The 20,371-nt window shown below is 49.2% G+C and overlaps 1 protein-coding gene across 4 annotated transcripts in view; it reads left to right on the forward strand.

Moving 5' to 3' along the window:
- LOC308507402 (store-operated calcium entry regulator STIMATE) overlaps positions 1–20,371 on the forward strand; it is a 50,875-nt gene that overhangs the window by 25,344 nt on the left and 5,160 nt on the right. Inside the window, exons 1-7 of one of the 4 annotated variants that reach the window (XM_081072315.1) lie at positions 7,915–8,000; positions 8,139–8,188; positions 9,183–9,278; positions 12,826–12,947; positions 17,779–17,891; positions 19,036–19,113; positions 19,911–20,060. In XM_081072315.1, the coding sequence (XP_080928441.1) occupies positions 7,995–8,000; positions 8,139–8,188; positions 9,183–9,278; positions 12,826–12,947; positions 17,779–17,891; positions 19,036–19,113; positions 19,911–20,060 (615 nt within the window). In that variant the 5' untranslated portion in view covers positions 7,915–7,994. Of the gene's footprint in view, positions 1–7,241; positions 7,291–7,914; positions 8,001–8,138; positions 8,189–9,182; positions 9,279–12,825; positions 12,948–17,778; positions 17,892–19,035; positions 19,555–19,910; positions 20,061–20,371 lie in introns of those variants that run through there. The other 3 variants (XM_081072313.1, XM_081072314.1, XM_081072312.1) reach the window with 3 other exon arrangements.

The raw sequence follows: 20,371 nt of genomic DNA on the forward strand, positions 1-20,371 counted from the left end.
AGGGTAGAACGGCAGTCACTCGGTGCAATTTTTGAGGGCTGTTAAAAAGGTCTCTCTTCAAAGATAGCTTTTCCATCAACCTTTTTTTGGTGCCAGAATTACAAAACGTCTTGATTTTGAGTGTGTGAAGCTACCATGAGTTAGTAACCTTGGGAGGCAGTAGTAGATGGTCGAATTGCTCCCAGGGGAAGAGTGGGAGGGATCGGGACATGGGGCAGGTAGGTCTGGAAGGTTGCTCAGGGATTGAGAGAGATCCAGGCCGAGGCCTCTGTCCTGGGTGGACAGGTCCGAGGGCGGGACTGGCACGGAAGCCTGGGAAGCCTGCAGTGGGAAGGAGCAGCACCACGGGAGTGATGCAAAGGGGCTCGAGTCCTAAGCACCTCCGGTCTTCACCAGTCCTGACATGGTTAAGCAGAGGGCCAGGCACCCTTAGCTGAATTCTGACGGCAGCACGCTCTGCGTGCTACGGCAGGCGCCCAGTCAGCCCGCTCCTGTGGGCAGCAGCACGCACCCTGCTTTTCTCACTGGATTGGAGTATGATGACAGGGTGTCTCATTTCACGGTGTTTCATGAATAGATGACATGTCAGACTTTTCTCCTCACTCTGATTATAGAAGAAATTCTGCAGCGTTCCCCACTTGATTTCATGGTGTGTCTCCTATCATCAGCTAAGAGCAGTGTGAAGTGAAGGGTCTTGACAAAAAGCAGCCCTTTTCCACCACTGATTTTATGAGCCATCAGAGTCTTGAGCGCTCTTTGCAGCCAGTCCTTCCCGAGCATGTCCATGCATCCTGCCCTGATGGGGGGAGGCAGCAGGGCGAGACTGGCCTGCCATGGGCTGTGCTAGCCCTGGAGTGAGTGCCCTGCCACTCTGCCCAGGGTGTTCCGGTCACCGCTCTTCTGGGCTCACCTCTCAGAGCGCCGGCATTTGGGAATGATGGAGGCTGACAGCCCAGGCGCTAGAGAGCTCAGGGGGGCTAGCTTTGTTCTGGTCCCACATGGGAAGTGCAGGCCAGGAGATTTGGAACCAGAACTACAGTGATAGAACTACCAGTGATCTAGGTTGTATTCAGATGGTGACATTTTAGGTAACTTTCCTCTTTCTCTAGTTTCCAAACTTACAATGATTTATGATTGAAAAGATAAAAGAAAAACTTAAAGGAGGCTGTGGGTCCACAAATGATAATTAGATGAGTGCTTTCTTGGGATTTCAGACGGAAGAAACATACTTTTCACCAAGTATGTTTTATACTCTTTGAATTTTTTTTTAAGGAAAAGAAAAAATTTGCCTTATTAGTTTTATAGGGATGTCATAACAAATAATCACAAACTTCGTGACTTAACAGAAATTGATTCTCTACAGTTCTGGAAATCCAGAATCAAGGTGTTGGTAGGGCCACGCTTCTTCCAGTAGCTCTTGGGGAGAGGGCTTCCTCGTCTCTCCACTTCAGGGATTCCCCGGCTTGTCCAGCCTCTGTCTCTGTCTTCATAAGGCCTTCTCCTTTCCCCTGGTGTCTTCTACTCTTCTAAGGATACTTGTTATTAATTAGATTAGGGCTGTCCTGGTTAATCCAGGATGATCTCTTCTCAAGATCTTTAATTAGGGAGGGGGGTTCACAGTATGAGGGATATAAATGATGAACGTCTAAGTATTACCTTGTTTTGTACACCTGAAACTAATAAATAAATAAATTAATAAAAAAAAAAAAGATCTTTAATTATATCTGTAAAGACCACTTTTCCAAATAAGGTCTCATTCACAGGTATTGGGGAGGGTCAAGATTTGGACATATCTTTTGGGGGAACCACCATTCAACCCACTACACTTACCAACCAGATTTTGGGGGGAAAACTCACTTATGTGCTGCTTATGATAGAACCATCTCAAATATAAAGTTGAAAGAAAAGGGATTTTAAAAGATACCATACAAACGCTAACCAAGAGAAGGTATTTTATACCCTCTGTATATTCACCTCCTCCAGAAGAGGAGTCCTCAGAGCCTGGGGGGCAGCCCAGCAGGATCCTAGGCTCCTCGTAGCATTCCGGCCCCTGAGCTGCCCGCATCGATAGGAGGAAGGAGGCTGGAGTGGAGAGTCAGGCTGCAGCTGACAGACCCAAGGTCATACGCGTCTTGGAGACTGGAGACGGGGATGGAGTGCCTTAGCCCAGGACTGGGGAGAATGGACGCAGAGAGGAGCGGGAACCCAGGGTCCTGGGCAGGGACACAGAATGTGGTTCTCTCTCCTGAGCATAGGTTCTGTTTGCCCCTTCACCTATTTACCTCATTTAATCCTGACGCCAGCCTTGTGGGTCAAGCACATCCCCAGCCCCCATTTTTTATACAAAGTCACATAGCTTGGTAGTAGCAGAGGCAGGACTCTGTGTGTCTGGCGTTTGGCCACTGCACCTTTTCAGGAGTGACAGGACCCCATGCCTGTCTTCAGGACGCATGCACATAAAGGGAGAGTGCCTGCGTAGGAGCCCACCCCGGCATGGAGGCAAAGGCGCAGAGCGTCACTAAAGCAGCGAAACGAGGCCTGTGTGCTGCCTACCCCCACAGGCCCCTGTTCTGTCCCCATTCTCAATCCCCCACTCTCCTTCCTTTTCCCACTCGGCTTCTTTCAGGCACTGTGCCATCAGCCTTGGATTCCAGCTCTGTGGACGCCCCGTCTGAGCCCTGACCTACACTGGAGGTTGCCGGTTGTTCCTCCACCAGCCGTCCTGCCTCAGGGGACAGGTGGCGGCAGTGTTAGACTAGATCACGCTTAGCTTTGACCTCTCGCTCCATCTCAGTTCTTTCCATCCTGTGGAAGCTCCATTAATTGAGAAAAGACCAGTTGTCCTAAGGCTATGCCTGAGCAACTCTCTGTGAGCCTTTTCGCTTGTGGCTTCTAGGGGAGCAGCTGACAGACCCCCGAGAATGGGCTTGTTTCCATGGGACTGGGTATCTGCTTGCAGTCCAGGAGGAATTCGGAGGCAGCTCATTTCTTCCCTGCAGAAAAATTTTGTCTCCCCAATTTAACACCAACATCACCACCACCAAAACAAAACCAGAACTGCAATGGAACATTGTAAATTCTCACCTCTGGAGTAATCAGGCTTGACTTCTCTTTCTCTCTCACCCACATCCACCCTGTCAGCAAATCCTGTCAGTTTAGTGTTTAAAATACGACCAGGATCCAACTTCTGCTCCCACCTCTGGCCAAGCTACCGTTGTTTCGCCCTGGGTTAGTGTGATGGCCTCTAACCTGTCTCACTGTGTCCACCATTGCCCCTTCAGGCCACTCGCAGCACAGCTGGAGTGAGTCTTCCCTGTAAGCAAAGGTGGAGCCCTCACCCTGGGCCCCAAGGCCTGGGAGGTCTCACCTCATGGCCCGCACTCCTGCCATTGGCTGGTCTCAGCCTCTGCCTGAGAGCTCCTCGCCCTTTCCCTTCTCCTTGTTCACCTTCTACACGTCCTCAGCCACAGTTACAAACCCCACTCCTCAGCCCTCCTCTCTCCTTTCTTGCCTAGTGTCACTTGTCACAGTCTTACATGCTACAGGTTTACTCCCGTCCCTTCCCCCACTAGAATGTAAGGAAGATGAGGATTTGGTCTTTCATCTCCTGCCAAATGGCCTGTCTGACAGCAGGCCCCTCAGACATGACTGGACCGATGAATGAATTTTTCTGTTGTTTTCCTGGCAGATTAGATGTGGAGTAGCTCTTTGAATGTTTTCTTCTTGCTTGATTAAAACAAAAAAGATTTTAAACTCTGAAATATTCTTGGGAAAGGAGATGGGAGGTGGAGAGCAGCGGCCACCCCTCTGCTCTTGAGCAGAGCCTGCATCCATCGAACCCGTCTGAGGCGCTGCTCTGTGGGAGGCTGCTCCCTATCGGGCCAGCAGGCACACCCCTCTTCTCCCTCTTGTCCCAGAGCCCAACTCTGACTCACGCCGCTTCTCCCAGGTCCGCTTTGCTGCGTTAGCACAAGTCTCTGACAGGTTTGTCTTTTACTTTTAAATTTTTGAAATAAAACCAACGTGAATATGGAAGAATGTTGTAAACCATTCAGAATGATATAAAAAGTCTGCTCCCGTGACCTGTAATCCTTTCATGAAAGGTAGCCCTTGTTAATAGTCACTATCCCTCTAGGAAAAAATCACATGCATAAAATAATACCAGGATATACACTGGGGGTGCCAAAAAAATGTGCACGACTCGTATTCATCTCTTGTTATTGGTATATACTAAGTATTACAATTTTAATACAGTTTTTTCCTTAAAATGTGTATACATTTTTTGGATATATATATATATATATACCCATTTTTTTGGATATATATATATAAATATATATATATCCTTTAAAATGGCTATGAACAGAGTCATGGACATTGTATTCTGTAATTAATAAAATTTGGAAGTCTTTCCGTATTAATCCATACAGATCTACCTTGTTTTCAGTAACTGCCTAATGTTGCATTGTACCATGATGTCTATACCCAACTCCATCTTGACAGGCATTGGATTCTTTCTGGGTTTTTGTTACAACAATATTCCAGTGACGATCCCTATACACCTTGGCGCATGGTATGGTACTACCTGTAGAACGCGTATCTGGCAGAGCATTGCAGGCTAAAGGGGCACGGGAATATACAATTTTGATAGATATTACCAAACGACCTCTGAATGGTTGCATTGGTTCATTCTTCTAGAGTATGTTTTCCTTCCAACTTTTTATTTCAAAGTATTAACCTACAGGAAAGTATAAATAATAATTTAATGAATCCCCAACTATCCTTCATCTGGGTTCACCTATTACTCTGTTGCCACATGTATTAGTTTGCTAGGACTGCCATAACAAAACACTGCAAAATGAGTGGCTTAAACAACACAAATTTATTTTCTCGCGGTTCTGGAGGCTGCAAGTCTCAGGTCAAGGAGTCGGCAGATTTGGTTTCTTCCAAGGCCTTTCTCCTTGGCTTGCAGATGGCCACCTTCTCACTGTGTCTTCACATGGTCACCCCTCGGTCTATGTGTGTCCTAATCTCCTTTTCTTATAAGGATACCAGTCATGTTGGGTTAGGGCCCACCCGTATGACCTCATTTTACCTTAATTACCTCGTTTAAGGTCCTGTCTTCAGATAGTCACATTCTGAGGTACTGAGGGTTAGGACTTCAACATGAGAATTGGAAGGGGCGACACAATTTGGCCCATGACACCACGTTTGCGTCTTTTTATACAGTACATATCATATGAATATAAGTAATAGATGTATTATATAATTATATTTGTTGTATTTATTATTTATAATAATAATGCATTAGAATTATACCATTTATAATATCTTGTGTTTATGATATAATTATACTATGTCATGTATGATTTTTCTCCTAAATCATTTGAAAGTAAATTGCAGCCATTCTGATGCTTCAGCACATATCTTCTATGAATGAGAATGTTCTCCTTGGGGTATATTGTGATGTCCTTTATTTTATACTGATGGAGACAGATTCCCCTGAAGCAGAAGAACAAAGGAGCGACGTGGCTCCAGCCCTGACTGGGGGCTTCCCTCCGGATGGTTTTGTCCTGGCCCAGTTTCCTCTGTATCTCCTTCCCGAGTCCTCAGCCCCTCGGCAAGACTTGGGTGCTCATGAGAAGGCGGCCTCCTGCCTTCAAGAGCCAATTGGGCGAGCAGAACCTCTTGCCCTCAACTCTGGATTCTTTAGTGTCGTTGATGTTTTGGATCTATGATGTGTTAACAGAATGATAGGCCTCCTTACAATTCCACCTGCTTTTTGGTCTCCATCAAACTGTCTCTCTAAACATTAGACTTCATTTCTGTATACAGACTGTCCTTGCTTTGCAAACTGTGGACTGCATGTATTCATTTAGAGAAGAAGGGTTTATTGATTCAGGCACCGTTTTATTCCTATCACTCTTCTCCTCTGCCTGCACCCTCTTTGGCAGATTGGGGCTCTGCCAGAAGTTGGCTCTTGCCTGCTACCAGTGGTAACACGGCCTCCTCCGTGGGCTTGCGTCCATGTCTGTTCCTTCCTCAGTACTTTTGTGTGGGAAACATCACACATGCGACACTCTCCGTGTTTGTTTTAGTAGATAGAATCCTTGTGGAAATAGTCTGCCTAGAGCTTCAGTGGAGGACAGGACTCTTAGAAACTTTATGTTTACTTCTGTTCAAAACAGTTGTGTCTGTAGACCAGAGGTGAAGGTGTCAATCTGGGGAGTCCTTTGCCGTCTGAGGTCAGTCAGGCTGTTGTTGAGAGAGCACCCCACCCTGCTGGCTGTGCTGGAGCTGGGATAGTACCACTGCCTGGTGCTGTGACACAGCAGTGGCCTTCCTCCGTCCTCTCTACCCCCAGAAATCCACCCTGTGCCTGATTCAGAACTGCTTTCTAAAACACAATTCCCGGCATGTCTTCCACTCGGTTTAGCATCTTCCCTGGCTTTTTCTTCTCTACAGGATTCAGTCCAGACTTCTTGGCTTGGCATTCAAGACCCTCCCTCATGTGGCCCCTGCTCAGTTCGCCTGCCTTGTTACCTGCTGTATCAAATCCAAATCAAATTATGCCAAACACACTCTGCTACATTGTGTCCCTGTGCCTATGAGTTCGTGGTGTGTGCTTTGTCCAGAATGTACCTCTCTCCCCTCCCTTACCCATTGGCTAAACTCCTACCCAGCCTTCAGGACGTGGCTTGGCCACCTCTCAGTGCTGAAGCCCTGCTGACTAGCATCCTTCCCTCAGCCCTTCACTCCGCCTCAGACTTACCTCTTCTCTAGCACTTGCCGCACACATGGCTATATGTCTGCCTTCCTGACAGACTACTGCCTTTGTCTCTTCGGTGCCTAGGTGGGAGCAGCCCCTCAGTGAACCTTTGGGTGTATGGGTGGGTGGATGGATTTGTCGTTGGGTAGAGCATATCCTGAAGTTAGAAGTAGCTACGTTCCACTTTGTGGTTTCCATTCCATATCTGAGAGAGCCTTGTCACAACGAAGAAGAAAGTACAATTTACCGAGGAGTCATTCTTCCTAGTGTCCCTTTCTGAAGAATCTGTGCCGGTTGGTAGCAATACCGGGCCTCTGTGACCTTCGCGGCTCATGATACATTGTCACATTAAAAGAGCAAGTACCTTAATTTGGCATGATAAACACTGAGTGTACTGATAACCCAACTTGTTATATGCATTTTGCTCTGTTATTGCTGTGGAAAGCTACTGAATGTCTGTCTTTTCTTTCAGTCAAACGCTTCAGAGAACCAAAGCATGAAAGACGTCCATGGAGGATATGGTAGGTATTTAAATATTAACTCCTGCCTAGAATGTTTTGACCATTTTCAGGGTTTTTTTGGGGGGTAGGAGGATGGAGGGATGGAATGTGAGCAATTACACAAAGCGTTGGACTCCCTTAATTGAACTAGTCATCAGGAACTGCGTATAATGAAAGCACTCCTATTCCTCCGGGTAACTGTTGAGCTCTACCTTGATTCTGTCACACTCTGTTGTCCAGTTTTAGAAGAGGGAAGATAATACAGATATCAATCTGTGCTGCAGGCGTCTCCAGTTACGTCTCTCTGTTAGATTATGTTAAATCCTTGGCTTCTATAGTCTGTATGCATAAGCAAAAAATAATCTAAATTTGGAGATTTGTCATATATACCATGTAAATGTTCCTCTCCCCAAAACTAGTTTTTCTTGGTTCTAGGATGACCCTGTGGTGGCAGTTTTTCCTTCATAAAAAATGGTAGTAAAGCTTCAGACATCGCTTCTACAGACAAAACTTAGAAAACTAAATCACTTGGAAGGAGACAGCCAGCTCTTCAGGACAGCATGATGCCCACAAGAAACTTATCTTTTTGGGGCTGCCTTAGGCTGCCACCTGTCCGAACAAAATAGGCATTTTTCTGCTTCAGAGAAAACTTCTGATAAATCAGTGTGCTGAAAGCCCCTATAAAAGGTTCAGCACTCGATTGATCTTCAGTGCCTTAGTTCTGGATGTCGGTAATTATTTTATTTCCTCTCAATTGGTTTCTCAAATTTGAGTATCCAGCTTGGGCTGGGGGTACCTAGGGAGGAGAGTTGGGGTGCTGTGTGTACACACACTGCCCTTCGGTGACTCCTGCTTTGCCATAATTTTAGGAACTGGTTTTCAAGCCTCGGTCGCAGGGTTGGTCTGGATCATCTCTAAGGTCTGTTCCAGTTCTGAGATCCCATGGCTCATGTCCCATGCACTCCTCTGTGCCCCTTTCTCACCCCCGTTCAGTGGCCCAGCCCATTCTGGATGCCCAGCCTGGGGGGCCGAGAGAGATGGCCTCAGTTCAGAGATTCCCCAGCCACAAACCACAGTGGTCTCCAGGTGTGTGCGGCAGAGAAGAAAGTAAAGGCCCCACGTCATCTCCCCCTTGCTCCTGCCCTATGGACTAGGGGGGAGGGACAACACAGGGTGTCCCAAAGAGTAACAACTTGGTTGTTTTCTTTTTTGAAATTCTCCTCATATAGCCCAGTGGTTGGCAGACCATAGCCCGCAGGCCCAATCTGGCCCACTGTCTGTTTTCATAGATAAAGTGTTACAGGAACAGTAGTGCCCATGGCTGCTTTGAGGCTACAATGGCAGAGTCCGTAATTGCTATGGAGGACAATGGCCCACAAAGCCTAAAATATTTACTCTCTGACCCTTTACAGAAAAGGTTGCCTGGCCCTGCTCTAGCCCAGTGTGGAAATGGCAGCAGCGGAAAGTTGTTGAGGGTTTCACCTGCAGGACCAGCTTTGTGCAAGTCTCGTTACTCGCACGTCGTTTTGCTCCCTGAGTGAGGCTGAGTGGGAGCTCTGTAAGAAAGGAGACAACTTGGACTTCATCACAAAGTTGTGATCGAGCTTTTCGTTTTGAAGTAACAAAAAATGTAAAAGTAAAAACACCTATTTTAAATATGTGTTTAATTTATTTAAATATGTGTTATTCGTCAGTGGCCTTTTAGGAATTTCCATGCACTGTTATTGAAGGTTTTGAAAGGCAGCTGAAATACCAACCCTGAGTTAGTGCTGGTGCCCCAGGAAGAGGTGACTCATAATAAGAAGTTGGGGTCTCCCAGTGGCTTTTCTCCTACTGCAGCCTTAGCATTTTCCCCAGATTGGATATTACCCTCTTGTCGGAGTGATAACAAGGTCTGATCCTGTTTTGTACAGGTTTTTAGACACTTCCAAACAAGCCATAGGAATGCTCTTCATCCACTTCGCAAATGTATACCTAGCAGATCTCACTGAAGAGGACCCTTGTTCACTGTAAGTGGCCTGTATTTGAGTACAAACATTACCCGCCCCTCCACTTAAAATGCCAGCTGGCCTTGCTTTCTGCAGCCAGTCATGTTCCCTCTAGCTTGGGGAGAGGGCGGCTCTCCTGTGCCCTCTGTGACCTCTGAGAGGTCATCCTGTGTGTGCTGTCTGTGAGCTCAGACACACACCTGTTAGTTGAATGTTAGGGCTTTGCCTGGTGACATTGTGCGCTGGCTTCCTGCCAATCAATCTGAGTTCTGTTTCTTGGCCTCCTAGTACCCTGAGTCTCCCAGTTTCCAGGCAGCCCCTGGCAGGACAGCACAATTCCCCTAAGGGGTATCTCTGTGCTGGAACAGGACACACGGGGCTTCTCTGTGGTGTCAGCCACTCAGGACCAAAGCCGTTGTTAACCTTTGTTGACCTCTTTGACCTGAAGACCACGGGTTGTTTGTCCTTGACAATGCAGTGTGCTTTCTGCACAGCCCAGAGCCATCTGCCTGAAATCCCAGTTAGGCCATGATACGCTGTCCTCCAGACAGCCCCGACCTGGTGCCTCATTAGCAGTTGGCGTGGAAAAGGGGGCTCACCTGCCTAGTGCTGGCTCCATCTCCTACCTTCCGGGCTCCGACTTGGTGCTGCAGCCATACTGGGCTACTCCTCATGGCTCCCAACCCTACCTGCTATCTCCGGCCTCTGTGCCTTTATTATGCTGCCCTCTGCCTGGAGGGCTGGTGACTCCCTTACCAAGAGGTTCCTTGTGTATTTAAGATCATTTGGACTGGAAGATTCTTTTTAGCTTCTCTTTTTTGGTGACAGTGTACAGTTTTGAGATTTAGTCAGGCCCAGATTTCTAGAAGGAAGTTGTGAAGTGTTCCTTCCCAGGGTCTTTCCTTAAGGCCTGGATAGGTTGTGATCTGTTTGGGTGTAGTCTCAAAGCACAGGACTGGGAAGGTGGTCCTCCCTAGGGAAAACGGTCAGGGAAGGGCTTTGTCATTGCAATCCTTGAGCCTAGCAGCAAGCTCCTGGCTCCTCTGGTAATCATCTTGCTGTCGTTGGCCGAGATCGTCTGAGAGCCAGCCACGTACGCCAGAGGCACTGGGGCAAGGAAACCTAACTCCTGGCGCCTCTGTGGCCATATCACTGTCCCTTACGGTGCCTCCCTTGCCCATCAGCAAAAAGAAGATACAACTTTAAAGGGGGACATTGACAGACTGCATCACAGCCAAGACAGAGAAGGGTGACCATCTCAGGTGCTCAGCCTGGAGGAGAAAAGGCCCAAGATGGAGCTTGGGGAGGTGAAGAGAGCACTTGGCTGAGAGGCTGGATTGTGGGACGTGGTGAGACTTTCCTGAGCCTCAGTTTCCTCATCTGTTCTGTGTCTCCTGCCAGATCCCTGGGTCACCGTGAGGGTGTCCTGAGATGATGAGTATAAGCACCACGGGGAACCATGGGGCATTTATCAATGAAGATGTTAATATTTCAGTTGGAGGATATTGTCATTAAAACTTGGGAAACTTATGGAAGGGCAGGTGCTGTACTGGGATTTATTCCAGGCTTCACCCTGTGACTTTTTACAGATGGGGTAGGGTTGGGCTAGATCTGGGATATCTTGGGAGTCTACAAACCTGGACAGTTTCAGCTCAGAGAGAGGAGAAACAAACAGGGACGAGCTGCTTCCTGTAGCCGCAGGGGTCCTCTGTGCTGAGGATGCTGCTTGGGTGGGAGTTAAGCTTTTGTGACACCCAGGGCTCCGTGACTGAGGGGCTATGATTCTAAGAGCGCATTGGTGTGGCATTTACAGTGTGTAGGCACTGTGTACGTACATTGACTCTTTTGATCCTCATAACAGCCCTGCAATAGCGACACTTCGATTACCTTCGTTTTACAGTTGGGGAACTAAGGCAGAGAGTTAATCAGGTTCACAGAGCTCAAGAGTGATGGAGCTAGGATTTGAACCCAGCCAGTCTGGCTCTGCGGCCCACATAAAACTGTGCTGTCTGCCGCTCTCACCTGTGCTGGGTTCAGAGTATAAGTGCTTTCTGCCTGTTCCCAAGACCTGGCGCACTGTAGACACAAGAAACTTTGGTGAGGGAATGAATGAACTAATGTATGTTCAGATACTGTGGGTTCAGTTCCAGACCACCGCAATAAAGCAAGTACACAATAAAGTGAATGGTAATCTTTTTGCTGGTAGAGGGTCTTGCCTTTAATTTGTAAAAAATAAAAATAAAAAAGCAACATCTATGAAGCACAGTAAAGTGAAACACAATAAGATGAAGTGTGCCTGTATGTGTATCAAGTGTTCTTGTTATTGTCAGGATAGGTCTCACGTGTGAGAACCACTTGAAACCAGTTAGATGTAAGCATCTGAGAGCGGCATAGCGTAGGGCCAGAGCGCAGCTCTGTGTGAGTTTGAAGAAATTGCCGTGGAAGTAGTCGCTGTTCCTTCCATGTCTGGTCTGAGAGTGACCCCTTGTGATGTTAAAGCGGAAGGGCAGGCGGGAGAAAATGCTGCCGCTCCCTCTGGTTTTCTCACCCCTGCAGGGCGCCGCCAGGGTCCTGAGCACAGAGCAGTGTGTGTACCCTCTGATCTCAGAGGGCTGTGAATGTCGTCCAGGCCTTGGGGTGGTGGCTGAGTCATCTTTAAAGGACTCAAGCCTCAGTAACTCGGAAGCATTGCAGTTGGTCTGTGGAACCTGGAGCTTCTTGGGTTTCCGAGCCCTGCGGCATCCCAGCCGCCTAGAACCTGACTGCGTGTTTCCCGCTGTCTAGAGAGCCAGGGCCTCTCTAGAGGTACCCAGCAAGAGGTCTGGATACAGGTCCTTGAGGGAGGGCCAGTGGGCAAGGGACCTTCCCTTGGCAAGGGAAAAGGTGTGTGTCAGATAGACGGAAACAGTTGACAAGAACACGTGGTCAAGGTGGACACGCTCCTCTGTCCCGCCTCCCTCCTTCCTTCCTCCATCATCCTGCCTTTTCCATGGGAAGTAAAGCTTCCTCTTTAGAAATATTTCCTTGCACTCATCTCCATGGCAGGTTTGGAAGCTCGGGGATGAACGAGGGCCACGTGGCGCTGCCCTCTTTGGTCTAAAAAACCCCCGAGGCCATTTCCTGAGCTGCTCTGTGCAGTGGCACTGACTCGGGGCGTTGGTGGGGCTGGACTGTCAGGGAGGAAACGGTAATGGAGCAGATTTGTTTTAATCAGTAAGTTCTGTTTTCCTGTTGAATTCCTTGGCTGCTTCCAGGCACTCAGTCCAGTCTGCATTTGGCAGGAACGTTTGTGGTTTTCAAGCCTTTGTCACTCTTCCACGCTGTCCTCAAGCTGTTCCACGCCTGAAGGTTCCACACACTGCACAGGGAGGCTTCACTGGGGCTCCCAGAAGTGAGCCCTCAGCCTCTTGCACAGGCACATTGAAGGCTCCCTGCCTGCCCCCCCCCCCCCAGAACAAGGCCAAAGTGCTGGGTCATCAGCCTTGACCTTGGCCCTGGGAAGCCACAGAGCCGGGCTCTTGCTCCCTGTGCTGCTTCCTGACGGTGCCACTGTTCCCTCCCCGCACAGGTATCTCATCAACTTCCTCCTGGATGCCACTGTGGGCATGCTGCTCATCTACGTGGGCGTGCGTGCGGTCAGCGTCCTGGTGGAGTGGCAGCAGTGGGAGTCGCTGCGCTTTGGCGAATATGGTAACACACCATGGACACGGACTGGGCACTAAGGGGGCCGCCTCCCAGGGGCTCTGCTCCAGCCAGTGGATTTGGAGAGGAGCTGGTGGCTGTCTCTTCTGTGGTGGAGAGGCTGGTTCTGGGGCCTGAGCACCCTCCTCTTGCCAGTCTTGGAGTGCCCCATGTCTGTGGCATGTGGGTGCGCTTCCCTGCTTAGGCTCCCTCTTTGGTGGCAGGATCCAGGAGACACCCTAGATGCAGAAGGGGTACAACGTTTGCCTCTTCCACTAGAGGGCACTGGTGGCCCCACCTACAGAGTCGTAAGGCCCTCTGCCAAGCTGCCCTCCGAGCTCACAGTACCTACCCATCTCATTGGAGAGATGGGGGTGGCTCTTGGTTTGGGAGGTGCTCAGTAGGGAGCTGCTCCTCTTTCTGCTGCATGTCTGTGCTGGTCCTGTCACTGGGCTTTTCCATCACTGGAGCTCGCAAGGTCAGGACTGGAGGGTGTGTCCCCACCGGGACCAAGTTGCCTCCATCCCCTGACTGTGGGCTGGCCCAGCTGCCCAGCATCTGGCACATACAGTCACCAAGGACACCAGCTTCGTCCTCACTCACAGAGACACAGCTTAAAACAAGTGACCTACGGATGCCGACCTGGCATTGAGCCCCATCGCATCTCATCAGACCCTACGGGACACAGTTGGTAGGAAGCCGCCTCCATGCTGGTTCTGAGCACAGAGCAGTGCCTTTTACTCTGTACTCCCCTCAGAAACAGCTGGATGTGATCTTAACAGGCTGCTGGTGAGAGGTGCCTTCCTCAGGCCTTGCTCTCCCTCCGGGATTTAGGACCCAGGGTTAAGGGGTAACAGCACTCTCCCACCTTCACAGCTAGCCCTGCAATCAGGAGGCAGGAGCTCCTGTTCTCAGTGGGGACCTTTGCCATGAAAGGGTCACACACGTCCAGAGGGAGGGAATACAGGTGGCATTCTGGATCCCCACTCTCCTTTCCTGGGTCAGAGGGCTGCTCACTCCTATGTGACTGAAGACTCACAAGGGACTGACATTTACAAAGGGAGCCGATTTGTGGAGCTGGCTGTGAGTGTCTGGGGTATTTCTAGAAATCTTAGTAATTGTTTGTCTCCATTGAGGGGAGATGAGCTTAGGGGAGGGCTTTTCTTAGCCCCGTTACTTGATGCCCAGTGAGTCACTAAGTTAAGATAGTGGCTGACACACAGCCTGTGCTCCTGTGGCTCCAAGGAAGGCTTCTGAAAAGCTGCAAGTGAAACTCCTCAGCTTGGAGGATGGAAATGGACCGCAGCGCACAGGGACCAAAGCAGCACTGTCCTCATTTATAGGATCGGCGGGGTGTGTCTCAGCAGGACTGTCGGTCAGCTGCCTTCTTCAGGCCTTGTTCCACCCCCGGGATTTAGGACCCAGGGTTAAGGGTATCAGCAGCTGGGTTAAGTGATGCCGGCAGCCCACGTAGCCAGTACACAGCTAGGGTGGGGTCGAGGGTTTGTGCTGCCACACTGGGTACCTAATCCTCACATCACCTCTAAGAACAGTGCTTATGACTTCTTCTTTGCTGTCAAAGTCCCTTCTAGAAGGCAGGGCTCTCAACTGTAACCGGTCAGTGCCACGGGAGATCCGCCCATAGCCAGTTAACCATAAGGGTGGAGACCCACCCATAGCCGCTCAGTGACATGGGAATGGAGATGAGGTCCGGTCCTGATACACCTGCTCCTGGCATGTTTTCTTGGCATCCCCAAGAGTAGATTGAAAGGAAGAAGGCAGGTTGTTTGAACCTCTTGCTTCCATGCCGCCCTCCTCTACCTAGTTGGCCTGTCTCCGCCTCTGCCCTTGGGTCAGCACTGCCTTTGGGAACCGAGTCTTCAAACTAGGGTGTCTCCAAGTGCAGCTGCCCTTTATCAAGGACCATCTCAAGTCTTCTCGCCCTAGGCTGAGAAAGATTGTGTATGTCCTCAGTTACCCAATTTCTATTTCTGTCAATTTCTAATGTTTTCTATTGCTGCTATAACAAATTACCACAAAATTAGTGGCTTAAAACAGCACAGACTATATTGTCTTATAGTTCTGTAGCTCAGAAATCCAACATGGGTCTCTTGTACTAAAATCAAGGTGTCAGCAAGACTGGTTCCTTCTGTGGTCTCTAAGAGCAGAATCCATTTCCTGGCCTTTTCCAGCTTCTAGAGGCTGCCTGCATTCCTTGGCTTGTGGCCCTCCATCTTCAGAGCCAGCAACAGCAGGTTGAGTTCCGCTCACCTCATATCGTTCTGACTTTCCGCCACCTCCTCCCACTTCGAAGTGCCCTTATGATGACATTGGGCCTTGCCTTGGATACTCCAGGACACGCTCCCTGTCTTAGAGGCAGCTGACTAGCAACCTTAATTCCATTTGCAGCCTAATTCCCTGTGCCATGTTACCTAACATAGTTACAGGTTCTGGGGATTAAGACGTGGCTATCTCTGTGGGGCCAGTATTCTACTTACCACACCTGTTAACTGGCCCGTCCACGTGAGGTAATATTTCCATGTAGGCTCCGTAGCTCCCTTCTTAGGTAAATGAAGAAGAGGGGCTTGTTTGCTAGGTGCTTCCATGGTGTCTAGAAGAAAAGGTGAACTTGCTAACAAGAACATGGGACATGGGGAATGCCACACAGCCCTGAGGGGCAAGACAGAATCTAGGTGACACATGGTATCTGCAGTTTGATGACCAAGCTGCCCTTCTGCCATGAAGAAGCCCTGAAAACAAGGTCTGTGTCTCATGGGCACCAGTGGTTTGTGGGCTTTGCTGTCCGTCCCTGTCTTAATGGCCCCTTCCGGAAGCCTCTCTAGATATAGATAAATTCCTGTGATTTATCCTGCTGTTGAAGGAAATACTTCAACAAAACAAAACACCCACATACCTGATGGGGTCCAGTATGGTAAAAAGCAGGACACAGCAAGGATGCCTGGTTTGTCTGTCTTTGAAAGACGAGAGTAGGGGAACGTTAGAAAGACTCTCAAATGGAACAAATCAGAAAAATCAACACGTGTGCTCATTCTGACTGTTGCTACATGTGCTCTGAATACGCAGGAGGAAATGATGTGTGAGATGGCGTTACACATGATTCTTTTTTCACCATATTTTTTAACTTATTAAAGCATCTAAATGAAAAAAGAGGCAGCTTCAGCTAAGTTTTGGCTCTGAAACTCAGCAGTGTGAGGGGCAAGAGGCAGATGGGAGGAAAACATTTTCCTCTTTTGACATCACTTAAAACCTAAGAGCACATGGAGTAAACACACTATGAACAGTATTTAAATAAGTGTTGCCACTTGTTCTGTTGACTTTTAAACACACTCGTCCCAATTCAGAGATATTTCCCACTAGTGCTTTCTGTCTGTCCCCAATCTTACTGGACGGTTTTAAACAAATACTTTGATCTGTTGTTTTTGAGAATTTTTCTCAGTAAGGTCAGGTAGTTTACTGAAAGGATTACAAAACTCCATTGAAAATCTAACTAGAAGAGATTGTGCTTCTGAAATGGCTTTTTGGCTCAAATGTGTTTTATCCCAGAAGTGAAAGTAGATAGGATGACCTCAGGAGAGGCAGTGATGTCTTTCTGCATGCTTCTCTTGAGGTTTTCCAGAAAAGGGAATGGCCTGGTCTTGTGTCCATTACAGCTACATGAAGGTATTCACTGTGCTTCCATTGTGTACAGTTGGCAGGCTCGGGCAGGGCTGGGGCCTCCAGCACCGGTGCCCAGACAGAGATTGCTTCAAAAACTGGGGACTCAAAGCTGGAGATTTCTCTCTGGGCCACGTTCTCTTCTCAGCCTGGCTTGGGGCCTTTGCCTCCCCTGAAATGTAACTCTCCAGACCCTCTTCTGGCCAGCTGTGGTCAGGCAGCCCTGGCATAGCTTCCGGAGCAGGCCCCTGGTCTCTCCCCCCAACCCCCACACTCTCCTGGGTCTCCAATTGGGGAGGCATGTATGGCTCCCCAGAGGCTCATGCATGGGTCCTGCCTGTCACTGAAGATGTATTTTGTCCCCTGGAAGGGCTAAGCCTCCACCCTTCCCCAGGTCCCTTTTGAAACATTCTCGAGACACTTGACAGCCTGAGTGTCGCACAGCGTGAACTGTTGGGTTCCTCCATTTCTCAAGAGTAGTAACTGATAAGATCGCAGATGGACCTTTGTCACAGCCCTGAGGCACAGCCCATCACTCCTTGCCTTGAGGGCTTCTCTTTTCTTCCTGTCCCCAGCCCAAGGTGTTTTGGGGTGCCCCATCCAGACAGACTCTGAATTCCTCCAGAGTCAGATTTCTGCTTTCAGGGCTAAGGGCAGCAGGAACACTGGGGGAGTGGGGCTAGGAGGGGAAGATGAACAAGGGGGTTGTTTGCTGCCACCATAATTCAAAAGCCTTGGCCCGCCCATGGGGGAGGAGAGGGTAGATAGCACCACAGTCAATGGAAAAATCAACAGTGGATAATAATAGCAGTCTTGCTTAACACAGCTTCTGCTGCCAGCGGACGAAAAGAACTAGCTCTTCTAACCTCCAGCAATGGTTCCTTACTAACTTTAGTGCTTTTTAATTATATCTTAGAATCTCTTGAAGGAAAAGCTACTCTGGTATCTCCAAATTAGGAATTGTCTGATTTTGTTTCAATCACCCACATTTGTATGTTGGGCTGAAGTGATCCTTGGTGCCCTGGGGGCTCATTAAGTAGCTCTAGAGCCAGGATGGGGGGTGGGGGTGTGAGGGCTCCGGGAGCTATGGGCAGTGCGGCAGGGCCTCACTGGCTGCCGCCCCTGTCCTGGGCTGCATGTGACTGAGCGTCCCCTCTCCCTGCAGGAGACCCTGTGCAGTGCGGAGCCTGGGTCGGGCAGTGTGCTCTGTACATAGTGATCATGACTTTTGAAAAAACTGTTGTCTTCATCGTCCTCCTAATACTTCAGTGGAAAAAGGTTTGTCTCTTGTCTGTTCTTTAACAGCTCCTTGAGATGCTAAGCAACACAGTACTTCCTCCCCATACCACCTTCCTGCCTCAACTTTATTGGAAAACCAAATCTGCTGTTTCTTTTTTTTCAAAACCCCATGAATACACGCTGGATTTGGTCAGATATGGCAGTTATTGGCTACCTGTCAAAAGCAGTGACTGGTCATTTTTTTTACGTAGCATCCATCCACGTCAGTTACACAAACGTCTGCTCTAGATTAAGCCAATGGAATATATAAAGCCAATGAAAATACAGCCCCTGCCCTCGTGTTGCTTACTGTTTGACGTTAGTCTTCAGGCCTCACCACTGTAAATGTCAGGCAGGTGTTCTGTACATTTGCGAATGTCTTACTGTTTTCCCCCAAAAATAAGACCTAACCGGAAAATAAGCCCTAGCATGATTTTTCAGGAGGACATCCCCTGAACAGAAACCCTAATGTGTCTTTTGGAGCAACAATTAATATAAGACCCGGTCTTATTTTCAGGGAAACATGGTGTTAACGCACCTCTCTTGGCCAGTGGTTTAACTGAGCCTTCCGGTGCCCCAGGCAGCAACTGGTCACACATGGGTTCCCTTGGCCCTTGCCCTCTGCCCCCAGGACTGTTCAGATAAGCCTCCACTGCCCGTTTCCTCCAAATGCCCACATTAAATCAGCCAAAGAGCCTTTGGAAAGAAATACCTTGGCCATTCTTTGGTTTTATTTGTGGCTGAGTTTTATTTTTTTAAGAAAATAAGCCAGGGCTTTTCAGAGCTGTTGTCCTTCAGGAGATAGCTGAGATGCAGGATTTCTGTTAGAAAGAGGCTTGGTGCCTCTGCTGGTGTCTGCAACGAGCGTCCACCAAGCTCACTCCCCAAGTCCACACCACAGGGAAAGCTGCTAAATCACTAACGGCTCCAAGTGGTCTTTAAGGGGGTCCCTCGTTAGCCATCAGACCTGGGACTATATCCCTGAGTGTGAGGTGCTGTTCTCAGGGCTCTGGGTGCGTGTCTGAGCTAAGCCCCTGTCTCCGGGCCTCATGGGCGGTTTTCCCTGCCGCCGTCCCCCTACCCCCACCCCAAGCAGTTTCTCTGTGCTCTTCCCCCACCTCACTGAGTCTGCTTCTCTTTACAGGTGGCCCTATTGAATCCCATTGAAAACCCAGACCTGAAACTCGCCATCGTCATGCTGATCGTGCCCTTCTTTGTCAATGTCAGTGCCGTGTTGCATTGTTACCCATTTGCTCCTTGCTTTCCAGTGTTCCTATTCAGAGTTCTGAGTCTGACAGAGAAAACACCTTACAGCCCCCAGGTTCCTCTGTATGAGCATTCACCCCCTCCCATCGCCACCCCAGACCTGGAAATGGCAGGATTGCTTCCTCACCAGGCAGATCCCTGCTCTAGGGCCTCTGCAAAAGATGAAGGGTCCTGGGAACTTTGTCTTGCCCTTACTCCCAGGAGACCTCCTGCCAAGCAGTCCCACCCCTTGTGTAACAGCAACTTCTAGATCAGCATTATTAGGAATTCACCCGCCACCATCTATTCCTGACTGTGCAGCTCCAAGAGAAACTCACAAGCACCCTGTCTAGAAGTTAGGAAATACAAGAAGAACCAATAAAGGAACCTGGGGCTGATAGAAATGGCAGAGTGTGCTGGCCGACCGCTCAGCCCAGGATGGAGCCAGACCAGGAGCCTGGAGACCTTGGTTCCGGGCCCCGCTCTGCCAACAGCTGGGGCAAAGCCCAAGGCCGGCTGTCCCCATCGGTTCCGCCACAAAACCCTTGGGGTAAATAGGGCACAATTTTTTCTGATAAGAAATCAAAGAAAATTGAGACTAGGATCTCTTTTTAAGCTTCTGAGAGATAGCAGGGGGACTGGATGAGGATTTTCTTTCCCTAGTTCAGGATGTTGTAATCTGGAATGGGGTGGGAAGGCTGGGAGTAGGGGCTTCTGTGCTTTGCTTTCACAAATGGCTTATCCCAGAGTAATCTGTACTTTTCCTCCCCACAGTCTTTGATGTTTTGGGTAGTAGACAATTTCCTCATGAGAAAGGGAAGGACGAAAGCTAAACTGGAAGAAAGGGGAGCCAACCAGGACCCGAGGAATGGGAGCAAGGTCCGCTACCGAAGGGCCGCGTCCCATGAGGAGTCCGAGTCTGAGGTAGGGCCGAGCCCTCGTGCTGCTAACCTGAGGGTGTCTCTGGTATTGTGTCTCACACCAGCCCGAGGGAGGGGGAAGAGGCTGGCGGGTCCCATCTAGCCGGGATCCATGTCTGCTGTCCCGTGGGCCTTTCCAGGACATGCAGGTAGATTACCTGTGGGGGGTGGCTTCCCTCCACATTCCCTCCACCAGTGGAGAAATACAGGAAAGGAAGGAGCTGCCTTGTTCCAGGGAAGCTGGCAAGGACTTTCGTGGGCCTGACCGTTGACCTTTAAGCATTAAGGTGTTTGAATTCCTGCTCACTACTACTA

This window comes from Rhinolophus hipposideros, assembly GCF_964194185.1.
Source record: "Rhinolophus hipposideros genome assembly, chromosome: 14".
Taxonomy (NCBI): domain Eukaryota; kingdom Metazoa; phylum Chordata; class Mammalia; order Chiroptera; family Rhinolophidae; genus Rhinolophus; species Rhinolophus hipposideros.